The sequence below is a fragment of the Acomys minous genome (genome assembly GCF_964271855.1).
Source record: "Acomys minous genome assembly, chromosome: 4".
NCBI classification, from domain to species: Eukaryota; Metazoa; Chordata; class Mammalia; order Rodentia; family Muridae; genus Acomys; species Acomys minous.
Window position 1 is genome coordinate 85,974,696 of NC_140486.1, and position 22,124 is coordinate 85,996,819.

Below are 22,124 nucleotides of genomic sequence, written 5' to 3' on the forward strand. Positions count from 1 at the left end.
AAGAGGCTGGAACTACTGAGCTGTGTGTGGGGGGGGGGGGGGAGGGGGGAGGGGGAGGGGGAGGGGGAGAGTGGGGTTTCCAGGGTGGGGAGAAGGAGAAGTGGGACTTCTGCATTTTGCTCAAGTTTTATTTTCCAAACCCGGCACCCCACTGTTCCTTCCTGTATTTGTCAGCTCTAAGCCACACATGGAGTCTGTCTGCCCTATGGCCATTTGAATTTGGGATAAGGAGACTTCCATTCAAGTCATCAGCAGTGGCACTTACAAAGAGATGCATGGCGGGGTCCCTGATTTAGGGGTTGGTATGGCTGCCTTCATCTCCTTTAACATTTGTCACTTAGGCTTGAATAGATACAGTTTCTAAACATCCTTACCGAAACCCCACTGGGTCCCACCATCTTGGTTTAGGTGTTAGTATTAGTCTCATCTCATAGATGAGCAAATGGAGGCTCTAACTTACTCAAAGTTGTGCAGTCCTCAATCCTTACAGCCTATAAATCAGACAGGTCTAACGCTTGCCCTTGCTGGCCCAAGAAGGAAAGGAGTGTGCGTGTGTGTGTGTGTGTGTGTGTGTGTGTGTGTGTGTGTGTGTGTAGGGTTGGGGTGGGGGTGGGGGTGGGTGCATGCATGTGTGTGTGTGCGTGCGCACATGTGTGTATAGTCTGTATGTGTGTGCGTGTGTGTGTGTGGTGTGTGTGCGTGTGCGGTGTGTGTGTGTATAGTATGTGTGTGCGTGTGTATATGTGCAGTGTGTGGGTGTATGTATATGTGGGGTGTGGGGTGTGTGTGTGTGCAAGTGTGGTGTGTGTGTGTGTGTGTGTGTGTATTGTGGGGGGCTGTGCACACATACACATATATGCACCTGTGTGCTACTCCAGCTGACATCTCTGCCCCCCTGACCTTGCCGTCTCATAGAGGAAACATGGTGTTAGTGGGAAATATCAGCTGTGATGACCCCAGGCTGCCTGCTGAGTGACTTCCCCTCATCAGGGCTGTGTTGGAGGGCTGTTCTGTTTTGTCCCAAGCCCCATACAGATTCGGGGTTCTTCTTGGTGGTGTCTGTGCCCTTTGGGACCTCTACTTTTACCCTCTTATGTCAGGGAAAATTTTTCTGCATTAGATCTTAGTTGCACGTCCTATTCTTAGCGGCTCTGAGGAGGCTGAGACTTGAAAAGATGTAGGGAGCACGAGGGATCTCCTCGCGTTTGCTCCCCTCTCGCCCTTCACCACGCTGCTGCCTGCCCGCTGCAGCGTGACGGGATGGCGCCTCTGAATCTAAGGAGAAGGAAGGCGCTAGAAGGGACTTTGGCCCGGTCAGGAAGCCCCACTGGGCTTTCCGGCAAGGATTTTGAAGGAAAGACTTTTATCTATCATGAAACCGGTTTTGAAGAAAGCCAGCCAGTCCCTGACAAGTGAACAGGAGCTCTTTGGAACCGGCATTTCCCTGTCTCCTTCTGCCCCCTAGAGGAGAGAGTACGCCACAGCAAGAGAAAGGTGCTTTAGGAATGAGCTAGCAATGGAGCTGTGGCCGTTACCCGGGAGTTGCTAGCCCTGCAGTGCTAACAAGCTACCTCTGTCACCTTTCCTCAGTACACTAGTTAAAAACACAGTTAAGAGTGAAAAGCAGAAAAAGGAGATTTATCCAGTGTGGCCACACTGGGAAGGGGAACAACCAGGTTTGGCGCCCTCCAGGGTCCTGCTGCGAGGGTTACGTAGAAGGCAGAAGGTCTGCATAACTAAGCTGTCCTGGAAAAGGTCCGGTCCCGCCCATCACCACTGATGGGCTCCAGTCTTGCCTGCAACTCTGTCTGACTAATCACCAAGCACCAGCGTTTGCCTTCTCCCAGCATGAGATCCCAGGGGTAATTCTACTGCCTTGGGGTCCGTTGTTTCAATGGTCCATCATCGTTGGGAGGGAGGGGTGCAAGCGTCTTCACTTTAGGCTATCTTCATTTGTGCCAGCTGGTTACAAGCTGCTCTTGTTTTCCCGTCCTGGACCCACCTAGGTATAGTTGGGAGATGGCTAGGGTGGGCCACCGGATCTTACAGGGAGAAGAGGGGTGTCTAATGGCTTATCAGCAACCTGTGGGTCATGTCCCCCATTTCCTGAGTAAGATGCTCTCTAGTTGCGAGTTTAATGATGTCTGTGCTTTTATATCTCTTCAGCATCAGAGAATATTAATTCATTTCCAGCAGAGAGGGGAGGGGTCAGGGGAGGAGAAAAGTATGTATAACTACAGCCTTTTTTTTTTTTTTTTTTTTTTGAGACAGGGTTTCTCTGTGTAGTCTAAACTTTGACCGTCTAGGTTTGGCAGTCACACACAGTGTGTCATTAGAGACATTAGCAAGCCTGGCTCACAGTCAAGGAAAGAAATTGTCACCCGCCTTTGTAAGGAAGGAACATCAAAGACTTTGTGAACATACTTTAAAATCACTTCATCTTGTGCAGTGCAGGGCATGGAAAGTTCTAGTACACACTGTGTACAGGTGCTGTTCATAGACTGGAGATTCAATTTCAGACATTCGAGCGAGTTCTCACCTGCCTGGTGACCATAGCGGATCATTGCTAATATCATTTATAATAGCACCAAATCTTTATTTTCATTGTTTAATCCTTACATTATTCTTTCTGCTTGAAAGCTGTTAACACTTCCATAGCTTGAGCTAGGAAGACCCATCTTTCTCACCGCCCTGCCGTCCAAGATCAGAAAGCAGGTTTACCAGCCTTAAACTTGCTCTTTCTACTACCTTACACTGCCTTTCATTCTAAGGCAGGATCTCTGGAGAGTAGGAGTGGAGCTGGGCAGTGTAGAAATGGTCACGACTCAGTTCTAAGGGCCTCTGTGTACATCCACAGCAAGTGGAGGGCGCCTATAACCCATGCTGCCATTTTTGCCGCCATTTGCATCCCCATCTGGATTTGCACTCTGCAAACACGGTCCCATCCCTATTGACTGTGAGGAAAGAACCTTTTGAAGAACCTTCCACTTTGCTTTGGTTGACCAGACAACAGCTTTGTTCTTTCTTGGTTCACTTGCCTTGGGTGGGTTCACTTGCGTAGGTGGCCGGACACCTATGCTGGCGGCTGCGGGCAGAGACACTGGTGTAGCAGGGAGTGGGCTTTGGGAGAAGCCTGGCACACAGAGTCACACGTTTCGCGTTTTAGTTGCTTCTGCTTCGGGAGGCCTCAGAGTAACATTACCCAGAAACAAATGTGTAGTGGGGACGAGGCCATGTCAACAGTCATGTCCCTTCAGCGTTGTTTTCTGTTTGTTTCCTGCAGAATATCTCCAAGAGACCTTCGCTTCCCTGGGCTTTTGTGTCCACCCTTTCTTGTTTCCCAGCGCGAAAGATATAAGCCAGATTCTCCATCGATTTTCCCATCAGTCCCAACATGGGGACCATGACAGCTTTGTATGCGTTCTGGTGAGCCGAGGAGGCTCCCAAAGCCTGATGGGTGTAGATCAGCTTCACTCCGGGTTCTCCTTGGATTGGGTCAGGAGCATGTTCCTGGGGGACACGTGCCCTTCTCTCAGAGGGAAACCAAAGCTCTTTTTTATTCAGAACTATGAGGCGTTAGGTAGCCAGCCGGAAGGCAGTAGCCTGGAGGTAGATGGGCCAGCAATCAAAAGTGTGGACTCTAAGGCCCCGCCTCCCAGCCGCTACATGATTCACCGGGAGGCTGATGTCTTCTGGAGCCAGTGCACAGCAGACGTGTCGCAGCTGGAGCAGCCCTCTGGCTCCTCCTCTGTGTACCTACAGACGCTCTCCCAGCAGCTGAAGCAGGAGAGGTAAGCTGCCAAGCTCTGCGCCCCCGACCTTTTACTCTTTTAGTTTCTTGAGACAAGGGTTTCTCCTGTGTAACCTTGGCTGTCCTGGGCTCGCTTTGTAGACCAGGCTGGCCTTGAACTCACAGGGATCCACCTGCCTCTGTCTCTGCCTTCCGAGTGCTGGGATTAAAGGCGTGCGCCACCATGCCTGGCTCCCTCACCTTTACTCTTGACCGCATGGGTGTTTATCGCCTTGGCACCAAGATGGAGATTACCACCTCACGTTGTCTGACGGACTTCCATAGGATGGAGACTTTCCCTCCGCCATTATAGCTGCTTCAGGGCATGACATAGACTCGGCACAGCTTATGGACACTTCGCGTTAGTCAGATTGTAGTTTGGATGTATTTCTTATAGTCTGTATTCACTGTCGGTACCAGCACTGGTCTGGTTTCAGACATGGCTCCATTGAAGGTTTTAGCTTTCAAAGATAAAGGGATGACTGTAAACTTCTTTTTTTTTTTTAAAGATGTATTTATTTATTTATTACATAGACAGTGTTCTGCCTACATGTATGCCTGCACACCAGAAGATGGCACCAGATCTCATTATAGATGGCTGTGAGCCACCATGTGGTTGCTGGGAATTGAACTCACGACCTCTGGAAGAACAACCAGTGCTCTTAACCTCTGAGCCGTCTCTCCATCCCAATTGTAAACATTTTTTGATGTTTACTAGGAGGAAGGAACCATCACTGTCCTGGCTTCTAGTTAACTGAATGAAGCTACAGTGTCTTTCAACTATAAGGTTAATTGGCCTTTCAAAAAGAAATTTCCCCCCTAATTACAATGGATAATAACGTTTCTGAGCTACCAGTCAGATGATTATATTCCGAGGACTCAGCTGTTGCTTCTAGCTTTCTCTCCCCAGTCTCCTCAGTGGTGGCTTAATAGGGTATGTGGGTGCTAGGAGTGGTACAGCATTCCAAAGTAGATGCTCCAGGGGCTAGGGGTGGCACTGGCCTTTTACAGCCTTCCTGTCTTTGCACAAGTGATCCAGGTGGCTTATTCCCTAGCTAGTGTGTTCTCAGAATAAAACATCCGTTGTCTCTGTGGAAGAAGGCTGACCACTGGGCCAGGATGCCGCCAGCCAGTTTGGGTTATTTGATAAACAACTTATAGAGCACTTAAAAAGGATATTTCCAAAGAACTTTAATACCCGTTGGCTCATTTCACCCTGATGACAAGCTGTCTTCTCTTTGGTGTTTGCATGTCATTACATTTTACCTGTTTTGTTACCTCTAGGAGGCGCCCACTAGTGGATCTCCATGTTGAACTCATGGACAAAGTATATGCCTGGAACAGCAGAGTTTCTCCTAAGGAGAAATACTATCTCAGCCTGCAGCATACTCTGAGGAAGAAACTCATCCTGTCTCAAGCATGAAAACCTGAAGCCTTCCGGGTTCTTGGTATGTCGTCCGGGGTGGCTTGGAGCTGGCAAACCTCCTGATTGCTCGGGAGCAGACCTTGAGGGTTGCGCCTGCTTCTGGTTCTAATGCAAGCCCTTCTTCCTGATTCTCCTGCACGCAGCCCTCAGCCATAAACTCCAGCATGTTAACTCTTCTGGCCACTAGGAGAGGCGGAACCCTCCAAAACTATGAGGCAAAGTAAACCTCTCCTCCTTAATCTCCTGGGTCAGATGTTTTGACACAATGTAGAGAGTGGTAAAACATAAGGCCGTTGTTTTTTGGGGTTATCTATCAAACTCTATGTCTAGAGGATGTGTATCTAATCATTTAGTAAATTATTAGCTCATTAAGTTATTAGAAGTACCTATTGCTTCAGAAACTATGGATTTCTGTCATTGTGTCTCGTGAACTTTCATATTTGTTTCCAAGTTTTGTAACCTAGCTTTTTTGAGACAAAGTTTCTCTGTATAACCTTGGCTGTCCCGGATTCTCTTTGTAAACCAGGCTGACTTAAACTCACAGAGCTCTGCCTGCCTCTGCCTCCCAAGTGCTGGGATTAAAGGCACTGGCCTGGCCTATATATAATTAAAAAAATATATATTTTATTATATGTGTTTAACATTCACAATATGATGAGATATTTACATATAAAGATGAAAAACATGGCTACCTGTGAACACGGGAGAGCTGACCCTGTCCCTCATCAAGTATGCAATGGCTTGGCTAAAGGAGAGCTGACCCTGCCCCTCATTGGCTGCCTGCAGCACTCAGGAAGAGAGCGAATATGGTAGAGCTAGCCCTGAGGGCATGAGAAGGGGAGAGCTCACCCTGGTGCAGGAGAGTAGTGGTCAGCCACCATCCAGGGTTTTGAGTTGGCCTACCCCAACATCTACCTCATCTATGAACTGCTGGAACTTGTGAAGGGGCCAGTCCTGCAGAACCAAAGCTGCAGGACCTCCATGGCACAGGGCAACAACAGGATACCCAAGAGGAGTTCTACTAATGAGGATCCAATATGGATAGTGTAGCAAAAGCAGCCGTCTTTAACTCAACCAATGAACATTTGCAAGTAAAGCCGTTTGTGCAAAAGCTTATACTTTGTGAGACATTGTGATACATTGTGATACACTGTAACTTCTATGGATACTTTTGTATTTTTATTTTTTGTTTTCTTTGACAGAGGGCGATTGCAAGAGTGGGGGTAGATATGGAGGGATGGGGAGATGAATAGGATTGGGGTTCATGAAGTGAAATTCAGAAAAAAATCAAAAAGTTAAAAAAAAGAAAAATGGTTATCGTGTATTAGCTTATTTATAATTTCATATAGCTAACTTTGGTGGCAGAAGCAAGAAAGTTTACTTATTTATTAAATACTTTTCCATAATAAGTCACAAGTTATGAACTCAGTCCACCTATGTAATGAGGTGTGTGTATATATGTTTGTGTGAGAGACAGGAGAGAGAAAAATTCTAACATAGTATGATCTTATTAACTGCTATAAAATATGGTTATTTTACTTCTATGTACTCTTGAGTAATCTAATAATCTAATTTCTATCTGTATTTAAGAATAGTGATAAAGAGGCTGGAGAGATGGCAGGGAGGATAAGAGCACTGGCTGCTCTTCCAGAGGTCCTGAGTTCAATTCCCAGCACCCACATGATGGCTCGTGTTAAACGTCTTTTTTTTCTTTTTCTTTCTTTTTTTTTTTTTTTTTTTTGAGACAGGGTTTCTTTGTGTAGCCTTGACTGTTCAGGACTCAATTTTGTAGACCAGGCTGGCCTCCAACTCATGGCTAAAGTTATTTTTATAAAACTGTGTTCATTTCTCAGTTTCTCTCTTGACTATCACACAGATAATTGAAACTTTTTTGGGGGGGGTTGTTTTTATTTTTGTTTGTTTTTTGGTTTTTTTTTTTTTTTGGTTGTTTTTGGTTTTTCGAGACAGGGTTTCTCTGTGTAGCCTTGGTCATCCTGGACTCACTTTGTAGACCAGGCTGGCCTCGAACTCACAGCGATCTGCCTGCCTCTGCCTCCCAAGTGCTGGGACTAAAGGCGTATGCCACCTTATATTTCTTTAATAATAAGCATGACAACTCAATAACAGCAGTTATTACACTATTCTTAACCCTCTAGGCTAATTTGGCTTCCTCTCAGTGTACATCCTAGAGGTACTTGCGCTTTGCAGTTTTTCCTATTCCAGTTCTCCTGATCTCTCCTGGACCTCTCCCATGGCTGAATCCCCTACTTCCTCCTCTAACTCCTCACCTGGCTAGCAGGAAGTCCAGTGCTATTCTCTCCCTTACTCAGCAACTGGCTATTAAGCTACTTTTTTGGCATACCAGGGGACAGTTGGGGAGCAGTGTTCATGCAACATTGAGACAAGAAATTCTCAGAACAAGAATTGCAACAAGATACAAGGAGTATAGAAATCAGCATTTGAATTACACAATAACCTTATCCCTACAGATCTGATGCTCTCTTCTGGCATACATGTATACATGCAGCAGAGCACAGCATTCATATACATTTAAAAATATTTTTTAAAAAAACCCAGACAAACAAAGAATTGTAATCAAGCCCCTCTCCTCGAGGTTCAGGGATCTGTTTGGAAGAGGAGGCAGAGAGATTTGTAAGAGCTACAGGTGGATAACTCCAAGGAAACAGCATCTTCCAGACAAAGCAGGACCTATATACATACAAACTCACAGAGACTGTGACAGCACATACAAGGTCTGCACAGGTTCAAACCAGACAAAATCCCAACACGGAGAAAGGGTGCAGGAAGTATGTAGGTCCTTGTGTTTACAGATGAGCACCAGGGAAACCAGGGATGTTAAATACATAAGGTTGTCTCTTTAAGAGGAAAGGTACATAGCCTGTCCTGTGTCCAGAAAGCAGGGAAAGCATGTGACTAATGCCTGGTGGCCTCTGTGTTATCTGTATGGCCACACTGACTCCCCTTATATTTCCCTCAGTCAGTCCACAGCTCTATCCTCCCCGAGACCCTCATCAGGAGCACCGTTTGCCTTGAGCCTGCTTCCTCTGTTAACCAGAGAACCCACCTTTACGGAAGACATTGCTTGTACCTTATAAGAGTTTTGGTGTAACCATCTCTCAAGCTTTTTTGTACACATGAGGTTGAGCTATCACAATGGAGTTGTCACAAGGAAACTTTTTTTTTTTTAACAAATTGTGCTGTGCCTAAAATATGCCGAAAATAAATTGTTGTTAGACTCTTTAAAGTTTTGAACCAACACCGGCTACAGGGTTGTGTTGAACCAGACTTCCTGGCTGGTTGTAGTGTTTTCAGAGACCCTCACAAAGGGGAAATGGATGCAAAGTCCCACTCAACTAAAAAGCTATGTGCAATAGATACCTGATGATAAAGGGGAAGCCACTGGGTATATCAGCCACTCTCCAAGACAGTCGCCATGCCCAGGAGGAGGTGGCCAGGAAAAAAAAAAAAAGGATTCCATATGTGCACGTGCACACTTTTTTTGGTCTTTTTACTGATTTTCTTTCTTTTTCTTTCTTTTTTTTTTTGTTTGCTTTGATTTTTCAGCTTTTTTTCTTTTTCTTTTTTGAGAGCGAGTGAGAGAACATGAAGTTGCATCGGTGGGGGAGGGAGTGAGAGGATTTGGGAAGGTTATGGAAGGAGAAAGTACCTCACAGCGTCGTCTCAAGGACAGAGTGTGAGGTTCTCTATAACCGTTTCTGATCTGTGCCCTTTGGGCATTAGTTATGTCGTTAGACCACACAAGGAAGGGGGTGCTTTGGAAGGGCTGAATGAAACTTTGAAAAGTTGATGGGATTTGGCAGGTTGAGGTAGAGAAGAGGACAGAAACCAGGAGAAGGGGCAGACAGGAGAGATGCACAACAGGTTTTAGAAACTTTGGGCGTAACTTTTAGCTGGAAGGGACGTGCGTAGCGATGGGTGGTGAGCCATCAGACGGAGTCCAGATGTGGAGAGCTTTGAAGGCCCCACCCTTCTCTTTTAGCTAATTGTTATGTAAGATAGTTTTCCTTACTTTAACAGAATCTTCTATTCTTTGTTACTTTTGTACACAGCATTAGATGTCTTGTTTTTCACCGAATTTTGTAGTGAAATATTTTAGATGAACTAAAATATAATTATGTACAGAAGACAATGAATACCCAGTTTAAATAAAATGCTTTAAATATGTATATGAATACTCTTTTTTTTTTTCTTTTGGAGACAGGATTTCTCTGTGTAGTCTTGGCTGTCCTGGACTTACTTTGTAGACCAGGCTGGCCTTGAACTCATAGCGATCCACCTGCTTCTGCCTCCCAAGTGCTGAAATTATGAATACTCCTGATATGTGATATGTACCCTAAAACATTTGAAGCTAATAGTCAGACACGCATTTGTTTAAGTACATAATTGTGATGGGTTACCAACCGAAAGGAATTTTATGTTGCTATTAAGATTGTATGTCCAGGAAGCCTGCCTACTTTGTCATTTCTATAGTTTTGGAAGTGGCTTGCCTTTACTTCCTGCTAACCTAGATAATAGTTATTTCCTTCTCAAGGCTCTGATGAAGTTGAAGACTAAATAGTTATAGTCTTACAATTAAGTTAAGCTATTTAGGATCTAAGAAGATGCTTTTAGATAAGTAGCTAGTAAGGATAGAAAATGATTTAGGTACAGAACTCTGAGCTCACAAAGATAGGATAGACACTAGGGTGCTTTATCCTAAGTTGCCAAACACAAATGGACTGTTATTATATTATAAATTGTAAATGTAATCACCACATGATATTTTTCATAATTGTTTCATATTTGTTCTTACTGTATATCATTTATTGTTGTAAGAGAAAGAGCCTTTTTATTTAGACAAAAAGGAGGCATTGTTGGGGGTTGGTCTGGTGCTGCTAATGTATTTGTTAATTACTGGCTCCCTAAGATCTGGCTATGCCCCAGATGAACACAGTTTCATGTACAAAAAGTGATTCTATGTAACTTTGCTCCCCAATTATCCCTGATTGGTTAATAAGGTTGCTGACAACCTGGGCTGGGCAGAGAAGAGCTAGGCGGAGCTAGGATTCCTGGGCTTGTGGTCTCAGAAGGAGGCATGGGGACTGGGAAGAGATAGAGAAAGAGAATGTGGCCCGACAGAGCAGATCCAGCAGAAACATGACAATTTATTGACAAGTAACTTGGGGTGTAAAGCTGGGAGACAGCAAAATAGCTCAGAGGGTTGCTATCTGCCCAGCCCCAGTGTTGTAGGTTTATAAAACAAATCATAGTTTTTCTGTGTCAGTTCTTTTGGGAGCAAATTGGGTTATAGAAAAACTGTGGCTTTATTAATTTAATGCTACAATTATATGTATAAATAAGAGCATGTATTAACTAATGCATTTGAACACTGGGTGCCCAGTTGGTTAGGCTGCTTGGGAGGCGTGGCCTTGCTAGAGGAAGTGTGTCACTGGAGGCAGGCTCCGAGGGTTCAAAGACTTATGCCACACCCAGTTCGCTTCCTCTGCTTCTTCTGTTCTTCAAGATATGAATGCTCATCTTCCTGTTCTTGCTTCCATGCCTTTGCTACACCATTATGGACTCTAACCTTTTGGACCTATGAGCATAAACGTTCTCTTCTATAAGTTACCTTGGTCATAGCGTTTTATCACAGCAATAAAAAAGTGACTAATACAGTAGGTATTGTCCACTTTATAGATGAGGAGGGCGAGGCACAGTGATATCAGCAGCCTGCCTAGCGTCACCCCACACTAGGGTATGAACTTAAGCTGTAAAGACAGTCATGCCGTGACCCAGGAAACACGGGCTCTGCAGAGTGTTGTGGCCCGAACAATCTCCATATAGCAAATGCTCATTGCTAACATTATATGGAAAAGTCATGTAAAACACGAGATAACATGTCTAGTATGTCTCATAGGGAACCAAAAGGTCTGAAAGAAACATTCTAAAGTGGACGAGGAACGGCAGGGCTGTGGTGGATGATGTCTCTCTTTTCCGTTTTCTAAATGCTCAATACCTGTCCATACATTTGAGGAGGCTGCCTCCTGTACTCAAGCCTCCGTGCTCCTTCCAGCTTCTGGCTTGCTTGTTTTAATTGCTGATAAAACCCTCCCTTTCTTTGTTCCCCTGTGAAACGTATCCATCCCTCCTTCAGGTGCAGGGGACCCTGTCTAAAGTGCTCCTCTGAGGGGGAGAGGGAGCACTCCCCCTCCCCCTCCCCTCCCCTCCCCTCCCCCTCCCCTCCCCCTCCCCCTCCCCCCTCCCCCCTCCCCCCTCCCCCCTCCCCCTCCCCCTCCCCCTCCCCCTCCCCTACTCCAGTTCCGTCCCAGCCGCCACCAACTCTTCCCGTTCTGTGACTGAGCCATGGGCGGGCTCACTTGCGCCCTTCTCATCCGTAGCATTTGAAATCCCTTCTCCCCACAGAGTAAAGGCGTACATTTCCAATAGTAAGTGTTTTTCTTATGCCACTTTATTCTTGTGATAGTTGAGGTCAGCCTTGTAAAGTTGGCTAGGTAGGGAGCCTTGCTGTACTCAAATCCCTCCCACCCCGTTTCATTTCAAATTGCTTTATCTTGAAAAAAAAAAAATTCTACTGTTCCAGGAACCGAGAATCAAGCGTTCCACATGTGTGCTTTGTGGAGGACATTTCCTCGTCAAACTGTTAACAGTAGCGTTCTAATTCTCACAACTGTCGAGATGACGGCTACATGATAGGGGTAGCCAAATGGTGAATAAGAGGTAGCCTTGTTGGATGGGAGCATTAAAGAGCAGAACCAGGCAGGCATGGAAGCGCACACATGTGCTCATAGCGCCCGGGACGCTAAGGCGGGAGGATTGTTGCAAGTTTGAGGCCAGATGGTGCGATGCCCATCCCTGGTGAAAAACGAAACAGGAGCAGCATACCCAGATTCCCTACCCTTGGACTGTCATACGAGAAGGAAAAATAATGGCATCCAGGTCCAGAGGGAAAGAAAGGTGCTTCCTGCCGAGGCTGAACCCTGATTCCCCAGGAGGAGAGCTGCAGCTTCAGAAAGTTGTCCTCTGAGTTCCACGCAGTGTCCTTCCTACACAGCCTATGTGCACAGAATCAATACATGTAATTTTAGAAGACACAGAAAACATTGCCAAGCTGAAGGTAATCCCCCCCACCCCACCCCCCACCCCGTTATGGTCTCGAAATTGTAATCGTCTGCATTTTGTGCTTCTGTGATAAGTTTTGAGTTAATTTTGTAAAAAGCTAAGATTGGTATGCAGATTTTTTTCATGTTTTTTGGCTTGTTCTGCACCATGAACTGAAAGAGCAATTTCCAATCGAATCCCTTTAATGCTATTCAAAGGTCAGCTGGTTGCGTTTGCAGGGTCTAGCCTGTGACCTTAGTTGTATTCTGTTGGTTCATTGAAGTGTTAGTTCAGTATCATTGTCTCAGTTGCTGTAACTTTGTATGAAGTCCTGATGTAAACAATGCCGGGGGATGGAGAATTTTGACTATAATGTGGTTTTGGTTTTGTCAAAGATTGTTTGTTGTTGTTGTTGTTTTGTTTTTCTGTTACTGAGTCTCAGGCCTGGAACGTATGGTCTTTTGCCTCTGCTGCCTGTGTGCTTGGATTCCAGGCACAATCACTGGTTAATTTTAAAGGGCTATCATTAAAAATAACTCTTAAAAAATGTCTGATGTCTTTGGTATTTATCATGACACACATATGACATAATATCTGTTTTGTCTTTCATTCATAGGGCCATATTTGCATGTTTTATATGATATTAAAGTCATTCACATTTTTTTACTATTTAAACAAAGGGATAAATAAAACAAGCAAAAACCTCTTCCTTCCCTCCTTTCTCCCTCTCTCTCTCTCTCTCTCTCTCTCTCTCTCTCTCTCTCTCTCTCTTTCTTCCTTTTAACCAAATTGCAGAATCTAGTAAGTAGGACTGAGAATTCGTTTTGCATATTTGGACTCTGTGGATGACTGGCACTTTCTGTGTATAACGGTTACATTCACCTCAGTGGACCTTGCAGGCCAAGCTTAATAGAGCAGTTCTCATTTCAATTTTTCTTTTCTTTTCTTTTTTCCTGACCCCAGTACCTTTATCTCCCCGGTGCCAGGATTACAGGTGTGGACTGCTTGCCCAGTTATGACGGCAGGCATGCTGCCAAATGAGGCCATCTTCAGTGTTAAGCTCTCTTTTTCCAAAATTTATTTTTATTAACTTTTGTTTATTGTGCCAAGTATGAGCTTCCTCATGATACTTCTATAGATGCGTATAATACCTTTTGAAGGTATCCACGCCTGTTACCCACTCAGATGGATAGTCTCTTTTCCTCTCTTTGTTCAAGTCTCTAATAGTTCCCCTATTTTTTCATGCTCCCTCCTTCCTGAATTTCACATTTGAGAGCTGGGCTTTTGGAGTCTGGCTTGCTTATAAATATATATATATATATATATATATATATATATATATATATATATATATATATATATATATATAAACATGATGGTCTTCAATTCCATCCCTTTCCCAGCAAATGGCATAGTTTCATTCTTTATGTCTGAAGCAAACCACCACTATAGAATATTTCATATACTTGTTATTGACTGGTAGGCACCTGGGCTGATTCCCAAACTTGGTTTTGTGGAGAGTGCTGAGGCCAAGGTGGGTGTGGAGTTTAGCTAATTAAGCTGAGTTTCATTCTTCTAGGTCTCTCCTTTGAAGTGATATAGACAAATTATATAGTAATTCTATTTTTCACTCTTAAAACTGTTATGCACATGGCTGTGTTGTCTTCATGTACGTCAGCGTGCTGGGTGAACTTTGGGGCCCACAAGAAGGTGTTGGATCCCCCCAAGGACTTCCAGATGGTTGTTTGCCACCATGGGGGTGCGGGGAACTGAACCTGGGTCCTCAGGAAGAGCAGCCAGTGCGCTTAACCACTGAGCCATTTCTCCTGCCCCTTAGTTTCAATGTTGAGGGGAAGGGAAGGCTTCCAAGCTGGTGGGACTGATTTCCACACCCATCAGTCACGTTTAAAGGTTCCTTTTCCCTCTCCGTAACCTTATATTTGTTGGCTTTTGTTTCCCTGTGATAGCTCTTCTGACTAAGATGAGAGAGACTCTCAGTAGTTTGATTGGTTGACACTTCCCTGAAGGCTAACGGTGCTGAGCATGTTTTCATATATTCTTTGATCATTTGTTCATCTTCAGTTAGAAAGCGTCTGTTCCCTGTCTCGAAAAACCAAAAAAAAAAAAAAAAAAAGCGTCTGTTATTTGATTGGGTTGTCTGTTCCTACTGATCAGTTTTTAAACTCCATTTTCTATGTTGGCTATTAACTCCTTCTTGGATAAGTAGCTTGCAGGGATTTTTTTCACATGTAGTAAGTAGTCTCTTCGTTCTGCTAATTCTTCCTTTCGCTCCATAGAAGGCTTTCAGTTTGATAAAATACCACGGAAAAGATCTTTCTAGTTCTAGCTAGCATCTCCCAAGCTACAGGAGTTCTGCCTGGGAAGCTGTTGTTTATGCTTGTATCTTAAGGTCCCCCTCAAATGTTCAGGTCTTGCACTAAGATCTATTTTGAAGCATTTTTTTAATAGAGTGAGAGATACGGATCTAGTTTCATAATGTTACACGGTGGCTGTCTAGTTTTCCTAGCAACATGTGTTAAAACAGCTCTTTAATGTATATTTTTGACACCACCATTCAAGAGTTAAGTGTCTCTAGTTTATTGAGGTTGTTCTTATATGGTTCTGTAGAAACAATTACAATGAGTCAGGGTTTCTCTGTGTAGCCCTGGCTGTCCTGGACTTATTTTGTAGACCAGTCTGGCCTCGAGCTCACAGCCTCCTGAGTGCTGGGATTACAGGCATGTGCCACCACACCTGGCTGATTTTTGTCATCTTAATACAAATTTGAACAGGCATCCCAACTGAGAAAATGTCCCCATCAGATTGGCCTATAGACAACTGTGCCAGGCATTTTCTCGGTTAGTGACTGATGTGGGAGGGCCCAGCTCACTGTGGGGAGCGCCATCCCTGGCCTGGTGGTCCTGGGTCATATCAGAACGAGAACAGAGCAAGCCTTTTGGAGCAAGCCAGTAAGCAGCACTCCTCCATGGCCTCTGCTTCCATTTTTTGCCTCCAGGTTCCTACCTGTGAGTTCCCGCCTTGGCTTCCCTAAGTGATTGTGTGCGACATGAGGGTGGTAAGAGGAAACAAACTCTTCCCTCCTCAAGTTGCTTTTGGTCATGGTGTATTATTACAGCAATAGAAACTCTAACTGAGACGATTAGGAAAGGCTCAAGAGCCCTGTGAAGGATGCTGGGCGGCTGTGGTGAACAGCTGCGGTCTGCAGGGCTGAGGAGGGTACTCACGGAGTAGAATGCTCACCCAACACTGGGCCCTGATCTGGATAGCTATGCAGCTTTATCGCGAGAGAGATGTTGACTAGAGGGCGCGCGGCCAGCAGAGGAGCTGGGGAGCAGGGACCTGCCCACTCAGATACTGCCACAGATTTCTTCTAGTGAGCTCCCCGAGCCCCGCAGGGTGGCCTGTATGCACTGGCTACCCTACCACCGGAGCAGGGAAGGGCAAGTTAGTTCCTCTCTGCCTGGCTTTGCATTGTCCTTTCAGCGCCCCCTACAGGCAAAGCTTAAAACTGTGCCAGATGGCCAGGGTGGTTGGTCCTCTATAGCTGGGCTTGTCATCTCGTTAGCCAGGAAGCTGCCTGACCCTTAGGATAGTTAAGAATGGGGCCCAACAAACAAATCATAAACTTACCGAAAACACTGTGAATATTTGACGATGTTTTCTTTTTTGTAACTTGATTGTGTGATTTTTTTCCCCTTTCAGAAACAGGGTTTCTTTGTGTAGCCTTGGCTGTCCTGGATTCACTCTGTAGACCAAGCAGGCCTTGAACTCACAGCGATCCACCTGCTTCTGTCTCCCTCAGCACTGGGATTACAGGTGTGGGCCACTGTGCCTGGCCGACTGTGTGATTTTTAAGCATGAACTTTGTGGGATATGATGTTGAGTTACAATGTGAAAAACTTGGGCACACCTGTTGGCTATACTGTCATAAAACGAGGTCAAAGAAAAGTGACATTGTACCAGAGGGCATACTGACCTTGGTTTTTTCTTTTCTTATTTATTTATTTATTTTTTTGTTTTCTGTTTTTGTTTTTGTTTTGTTTTGTTTTGTTTTGACCTTGGTTTTTTAAAAAATTTAAATTTCAGTTTTGTTTTTGTTTTTTGTTTGTTTGTTTGAGACAGGGTTTCTCTGTGTAGCCTTGGCTATCCTGGGACTTGCTTTGTAGACCAGACTGGCCTCGAACTCATAGCGATCCTCCTGCCTCTGCTGGGATTGTTACAGGTGTGTGCAACCTCACCCTGCTTGATTTTTGTTTTTAAAGCAGAATTCACGCTCCCTAGTGTTTCTTGGTCCTTTTGTTTGTTTGTTTTTCGAGACAGGGATTCCCCTGTGTAGCCCTGATGGTCTTGGCACTCACTATGTAGACCAGGCTGCCTCTGCCTCCCAAGTGCTGGGATTAAAGGTGTGTGACCCCATTGCCCAGCTCTGACCTGGACTTGGTAGACAAGCTATTCTGTCCCTGTCCCCTCCCACAGACACATATGCACACATTTGTCTACACTTGGGTTCCCCTGGGTGCTAGCGGCTGCTTTAAGTATTTCACATGTGTCAACTCGGTTGGCTTTTCATAACTGTCAAGTGCGTTAATTATCACTATGAGCGGTATTTTTCAAACAATGAAATAATTAATAAGGGGCAAAGCACCAAGTCAGGCAATAAAAAACAATTGCCTGGCAGGTGTGTCTGAGCTTCCAAGGAAGCTGGGATAGAAAAGGGCAGTCCCCACGGAGCGTCAGTGGGTGCGGCAAAGGGTTAGAGGAAGATGAATCACCCGCCCCGAGCTGTTGACTCCCAGCCGGCATTGTCTTGACTGGCCAGAAGCCTGGCTAAAAGCTAAACTTCCTGCCTCGGTTCCTTGTCCTGGCAGCACCAGGAAGAAGCCGGCTCCCAGCTCGGGGGGATTAGTGTCTGTAGACACCAATTTGTGTACACCTGCTTTGCGTAAAACGCTCTATGCAAACATCACATCCTGGGCTGGCTAGTCCTTTTCCACGTGTGAAGACTGGGGCTCGGTGAAGCAAAGGAAGGTGACTTAGTTCTTAGTGACAGGCAGGGCCAAGATTTGACTTCAGATCCATCTGAGACTAGAGGCCAAGGGCATTTCACAGTTGTCACTTGGAGACAGGATAGGAAGGCAGGGAGAGGGAGTCTTTGGGGGACCTAAGAAGGGAGGGGAGCCCCTCACCTTGGGATCCAGTTGAAGTTATGTGTCGGCAAAGAAGCAAAGCCATGTGCTTCAGGCCCCTTTGTTATCCGACCTGCAAGCTGATAGTTTTCTGGGACTCTCACTAGAAACCCAGTTACTAGAGCAAGACACATACTAAACCCCTTGCACCACTCTGTGGTTCCTGGCTTAACTGTACCGGATTTTAATTCTATCCAAGGCTTATCTGGAGACACTGTGTAGTCTCACTAATTGAAATGGAAAGGAAAGATGAGACTGAGAAAAGGCTTCCTGGCCAAGAGGTCTTGCTGGGGAGGCAAGTGGACTTCAGTCCAAGTTCCCTAGCCCCCACACACATGGCCATACGTACCTAACCCCACTGCTGTGTGGCAGAGATAGTTGGCCCACTGGAGCTTTATGGCAAGCTGAGCATCACGTTCACCGAGGGACCGTGTCTCACCTCTTCCACTATGTGAACATCCAAGCATCACTACTTCATTTTTCCTTGATTTCAACGTTTTGACCTGTGAATTATTTACAGCGTGTTATTTAGTTTTCAGATATTTAGAAGATTTTCTTTTCATTTTTCTGCTGAAGCAAACTCCTGGCCACTTACACCCAGATCACATGTTTGGCAGAATCATGGCTGTTTCTCGTCCTTCCTTGGTTATTCTAGATGTGAAATTTCATGCCCTCTGTGATAAATGCCTAGTAGTTCCACCAGGGGGCAGCAAGGCAACGAAAACAGGGAGGGTTGTGCGGAAGACATTGCTAGAGTGGGCTCAGGGGAGTCTTTAAAAGAGGGGAGGGGGAACTGCAAAGGGGATTGGGATAAAAGCCAAAGGAAAAGTTGACGCAGGACTCTATACAGTGTTTATCTTACAGTATATTTTATCTTCTGGCTTTGTATATCAAGACTGGATTTCTCTGTGTATCTCTGGTTGGCTTGGAACCTGCTCTATAGACCAGGCTGGCCTCGGACTCAGAGATCTGCCTGCCTCTGCCTCCCAAGTGCTGGGATTAAAGGTGTGTGCCACCACCACCCAGCTATTTTTTTTAAAAGATTTATTTATTTATTATGTATCCAGTATTCTGCCTGCATGCCAGAGGAGGCCACCAGATCTCATTATAGATGGCTGTGAGCCACCATGTGGTTGCTGGGAATTGAACTCAGGACCTTTGGAAGAGCAATCAGCGCTCTTAACCTCTGAGCCATCTCTCCAGCCCCCACCCAGCTATTTTATGCCCTTTTATCTACTGGTTTTTACACAAACACACAAGCAATATCTATGTATGGATAAAGTGATTGCGGTTGAATTCTATAGTCTCATTGGGGGCATTTAAAACATGTTGGGGAGATTTATTTTTACACATACGAGTGTTTTCTATGTAATGTCAAGGTTCACCACATACACGCCTAGTTCCAGGAAGAGGTTGGAAGAGGGCATTGGGTCCCTTAGAACCGGAGTTATGAAGGTTGTGAACTAACGTGTGTGTGCTGGGAACTAAACCCAGGTCTTCTGCAGTAGCAGCAAGTGTTCTAAACTACAGAGCCATCTTCCCAGCCCTGAGTCACTTCTCAAGTTACACTTATTATCTGTTTGTTTGAGAAGGTGTGTATGTGTGTGGGCCATGTCATGGCACGCGTGTGAGGTCAGAAGGTAACTTTGGGGTCACTGCTTCCCTCCTTCCACCAGTGTGAGTCCCTTGGATCAAACTCAGGCCACGGCAGCTAAGCCACCTCACTGGCCTGGTTTCAATATCCAATACATCTGTAGTCAGATGGGGGGGGCACACTTATCAATTTATTATAAAAGGTTTTAGAAGGGAAGAGAAGGATGGGTTACAGGAGGCAAGGTGCAGAGCTTCTGTGTCCTGTGTGTGTGTGTGTGTGTGTGTGTGTGTGTGTGTGTGTGTACGTGCCAGAGGTCAGTATTGAGCATCTTCCTTTAACGCGCTTTATTTGCTCTCTGAGATGTCTCTTACTGAGCCTGGAGCTAATTGGTTGTCTAGACTGGTGGTCATTGTGAGCTCTGTGGATCCAGTTTTTTTCTTTCCTCTCCCAGCACTGGGGTTTCAAGTGTAGACAGCCACCTTGGCAGAAGATAAGAAAACCATTTTTATAAAATTGTGACTTTTTAAACCAAATTTGTCTTTTTTTTTTTCCATGTACAGGATTAACAAGCTGCTCAGGGTATATTCTGTAGCTGTGGCATTGATGATACCTGCTTCAGTCAATAAATACTGAAATGTCAAAACAAAAACAAAAAACAACAACAAACAAACAAACAAACAAGTGTAGACAGCCACACCAGGCTTAGATGGGTGCTGGGAGAATCGGAGCTCAAGCCCTCCTACTTGCATAGCAGAAACTTTATCTGTGGAGCCATCTTCCCAGCCCCAAAGGCTTTTAAAACACATGTTTTTAATCATATGAGTGAAGAGAGCCACGCTGGAAAAGGGTACAATGAGTCCAATTTTATTTATTTTTTTTTATTTATTTTTTTTTTTTGGTTTTTCGAGACAGGGTTTCTCTGTGTAGTCTTGGCTGTCCTAGACTCGCTTTGTAGTCCAGGCTGGCCTCGAACTCACAGCGATCCGCCTATCTCTGCCTCCCGAGTGCTGGGATTAAAGGCGTGCGCCACCACGCCCGGCCACAATGAGTCCAATTTTAACTGTGAGCTCCTGGAAGGAAAATCCAAGCGGTAGCCATTTTGGTATTTTGGTGACCTTGAAGTTGCACCCTGAAGGTTGCCAAGAAATGCTCCCACTCTCTTCTTGATAAATGAGATTATTGGGTGGCCCTGGAGGTGGCTCAGATGGGATTATAATTCCTTCTTCTTTTTTTTTTTTTGTTTTGTTTTGTTTTCAGATTGAGTTTCTCTATACAGCTCTGGCTGTCCTGGAACTCCCTATGTAGACCAAGCTGGCCTCAAACTCACAGAGAACGTCTTCTTTGTGCCTCCTTGGTACTGGGATTAAAGGTGTGCACCTCTACACCGGCTGGGATTACAAGTTTATAAGGTAATATCAGGAACCACTTTTTAAAAATAATATGTATATGTTTGTACATGTGTGTACAAGTTGCATGTGCATGCACATGTGCTCACACAAGCGTGCACACGTGCATGTATATACTGGGAATTTAAAAAGGGCACTAAATAATTGTTGATGCTGGAACTGATGCTTCTCAGCTGGAGGAGAGTTTTCTACCAGATATCTCAGTGAGGGCAGGGGACGAGGGCTGTATAAACCTTAGGGAATGTGTAGGGGGTTTTGGTGTGAGTGTACATTATTGGCTGGTGCTGAGATGCTGGGAATGCCTCTTGACATCAAAAGGAATTCTAGGTGCTTGCTGGACATGTCCTGATAAGGAGAGAGGATGTTTAACCTGTAACTAGCCAACAGGCTATGTGACTACCTCCCCCAATAAACAGAGCTGTTTCACTGAAAATTGTCTCTGGAGAAGGCTGTTTCTCCCACACTGATGCCGGCTGCAACCCTGACAAATCTCTGGCCTGGCTCAGCTGCACACCCACCAGTCCAGCCTGGTGCCTGAAATGGTGCCTGGGTATCCTGCGGGGGAAAAGCAGGCCCAGGGTGGCATCAGAACACCTTAGATGATGAACCAGAAGCAAGGCCAATGATGGGTCAGTGGTGGGCAGGGCCGCAGTGTGAGCAGGACAGCAGTGTGAGCAGGACAGCGGTGTGAGCAGGACAGCGGTGTGAGCAGGACAGCGGTGTGAGCAGGACAGCAGTGTGAGCAGGATTGCAGTGTGAGCAGGATTGCAGTGTGAGCAGGACTGCAGTGTGAGCAGGACAGGACAGCAATGTGAACAGGACAGGACAGCAGTGTGAGCAGGATTGCAGTATGAGCAGGACAGCAGTGTGAGCAGGACAGCAGTGTGAGCAGGACAGCAGTGTGAGCAGGACAGCAGTGTGAGCAGGATTGCAGTGTGAGCAGGACAGCAGTGTGAGCAGGACAGCAGTGTGAGCAGGACTGCAGTGTGAGCAGGACAGCAGTGTGAGCAGGATTGCAGTGTGAGCAGGACACCAGTGTGAGCAGGACTGCAGTGTGAGCAGGACAGCAGTGTGAGCAGGACAGCAGTGTGAGCAGGACAGCAGTGTGAGCAGGATTGCAGTGTGAGCAGGACAGCAGTGTGAGCAGGACAGCAGTGTGAGCAGGACTGCAGTGTGAGCAGGACTGCAGTGTGAGCAGGACAGCAGTGTGAGCAGGATTGCAGTGTGAGCAGGACTGCATTGTGAGAAAGACAGCAGTGTGAGCCGGATTGTAGTATGAGCAGGACTGCACTGTGAGAAAGACAGCAGTGTGAGCAGGACAGGACAGCAGTGTGAACAGGACAGGACAGCAATGTGAACAGGACAGGACAGCAGCGTGACCAGGATCGGACAGCAGTGTGAGCAAGACAACAGTGTGAGCAGGACAGCAATGTGAGAAAGACAGCAGTGTGAGCAAGACAACAGTGTGAGCAGGACAGGACAGCAGTGTGAGCAGAACTGCAGTGTGAGCAGGACAGCAGGGTGAGCAGGACAGCAGTGTGAGCAGAACTGCTTAGATATG

General features: G+C 45.7%; 1 protein-coding gene across 8 annotated transcripts in view; it reads left to right on the forward strand.

The window, feature by feature from the left end:
• CFLAR (CASP8 and FADD like apoptosis regulator) overlaps positions 1–22,124 on the forward strand; it is a gene marked incomplete at its 3' end in the record, with an annotated part of 66,330 nt that overhangs the window by 40,915 nt on the left and 3,291 nt on the right. For 4 of the 8 annotated variants that reach the window (XM_084779632.1, XM_084779634.1, XM_084779633.1 and 1 more), the window contains 2 exons: positions 3,284–3,791; positions 5,075–11,462. In XM_084779632.1, the coding sequence (XP_084635758.1) occupies positions 3,284–3,791; positions 5,075–5,213 (647 nt within the window). Of the gene's footprint in view, positions 1–3,283; positions 3,796–5,074; positions 11,463–20,414; positions 20,567–22,124 lie in introns of those variants that run through there. The other 4 variants (XR_014778802.1, XR_014778803.1, XM_084779637.1 and 1 more) reach the window with 3 other exon arrangements.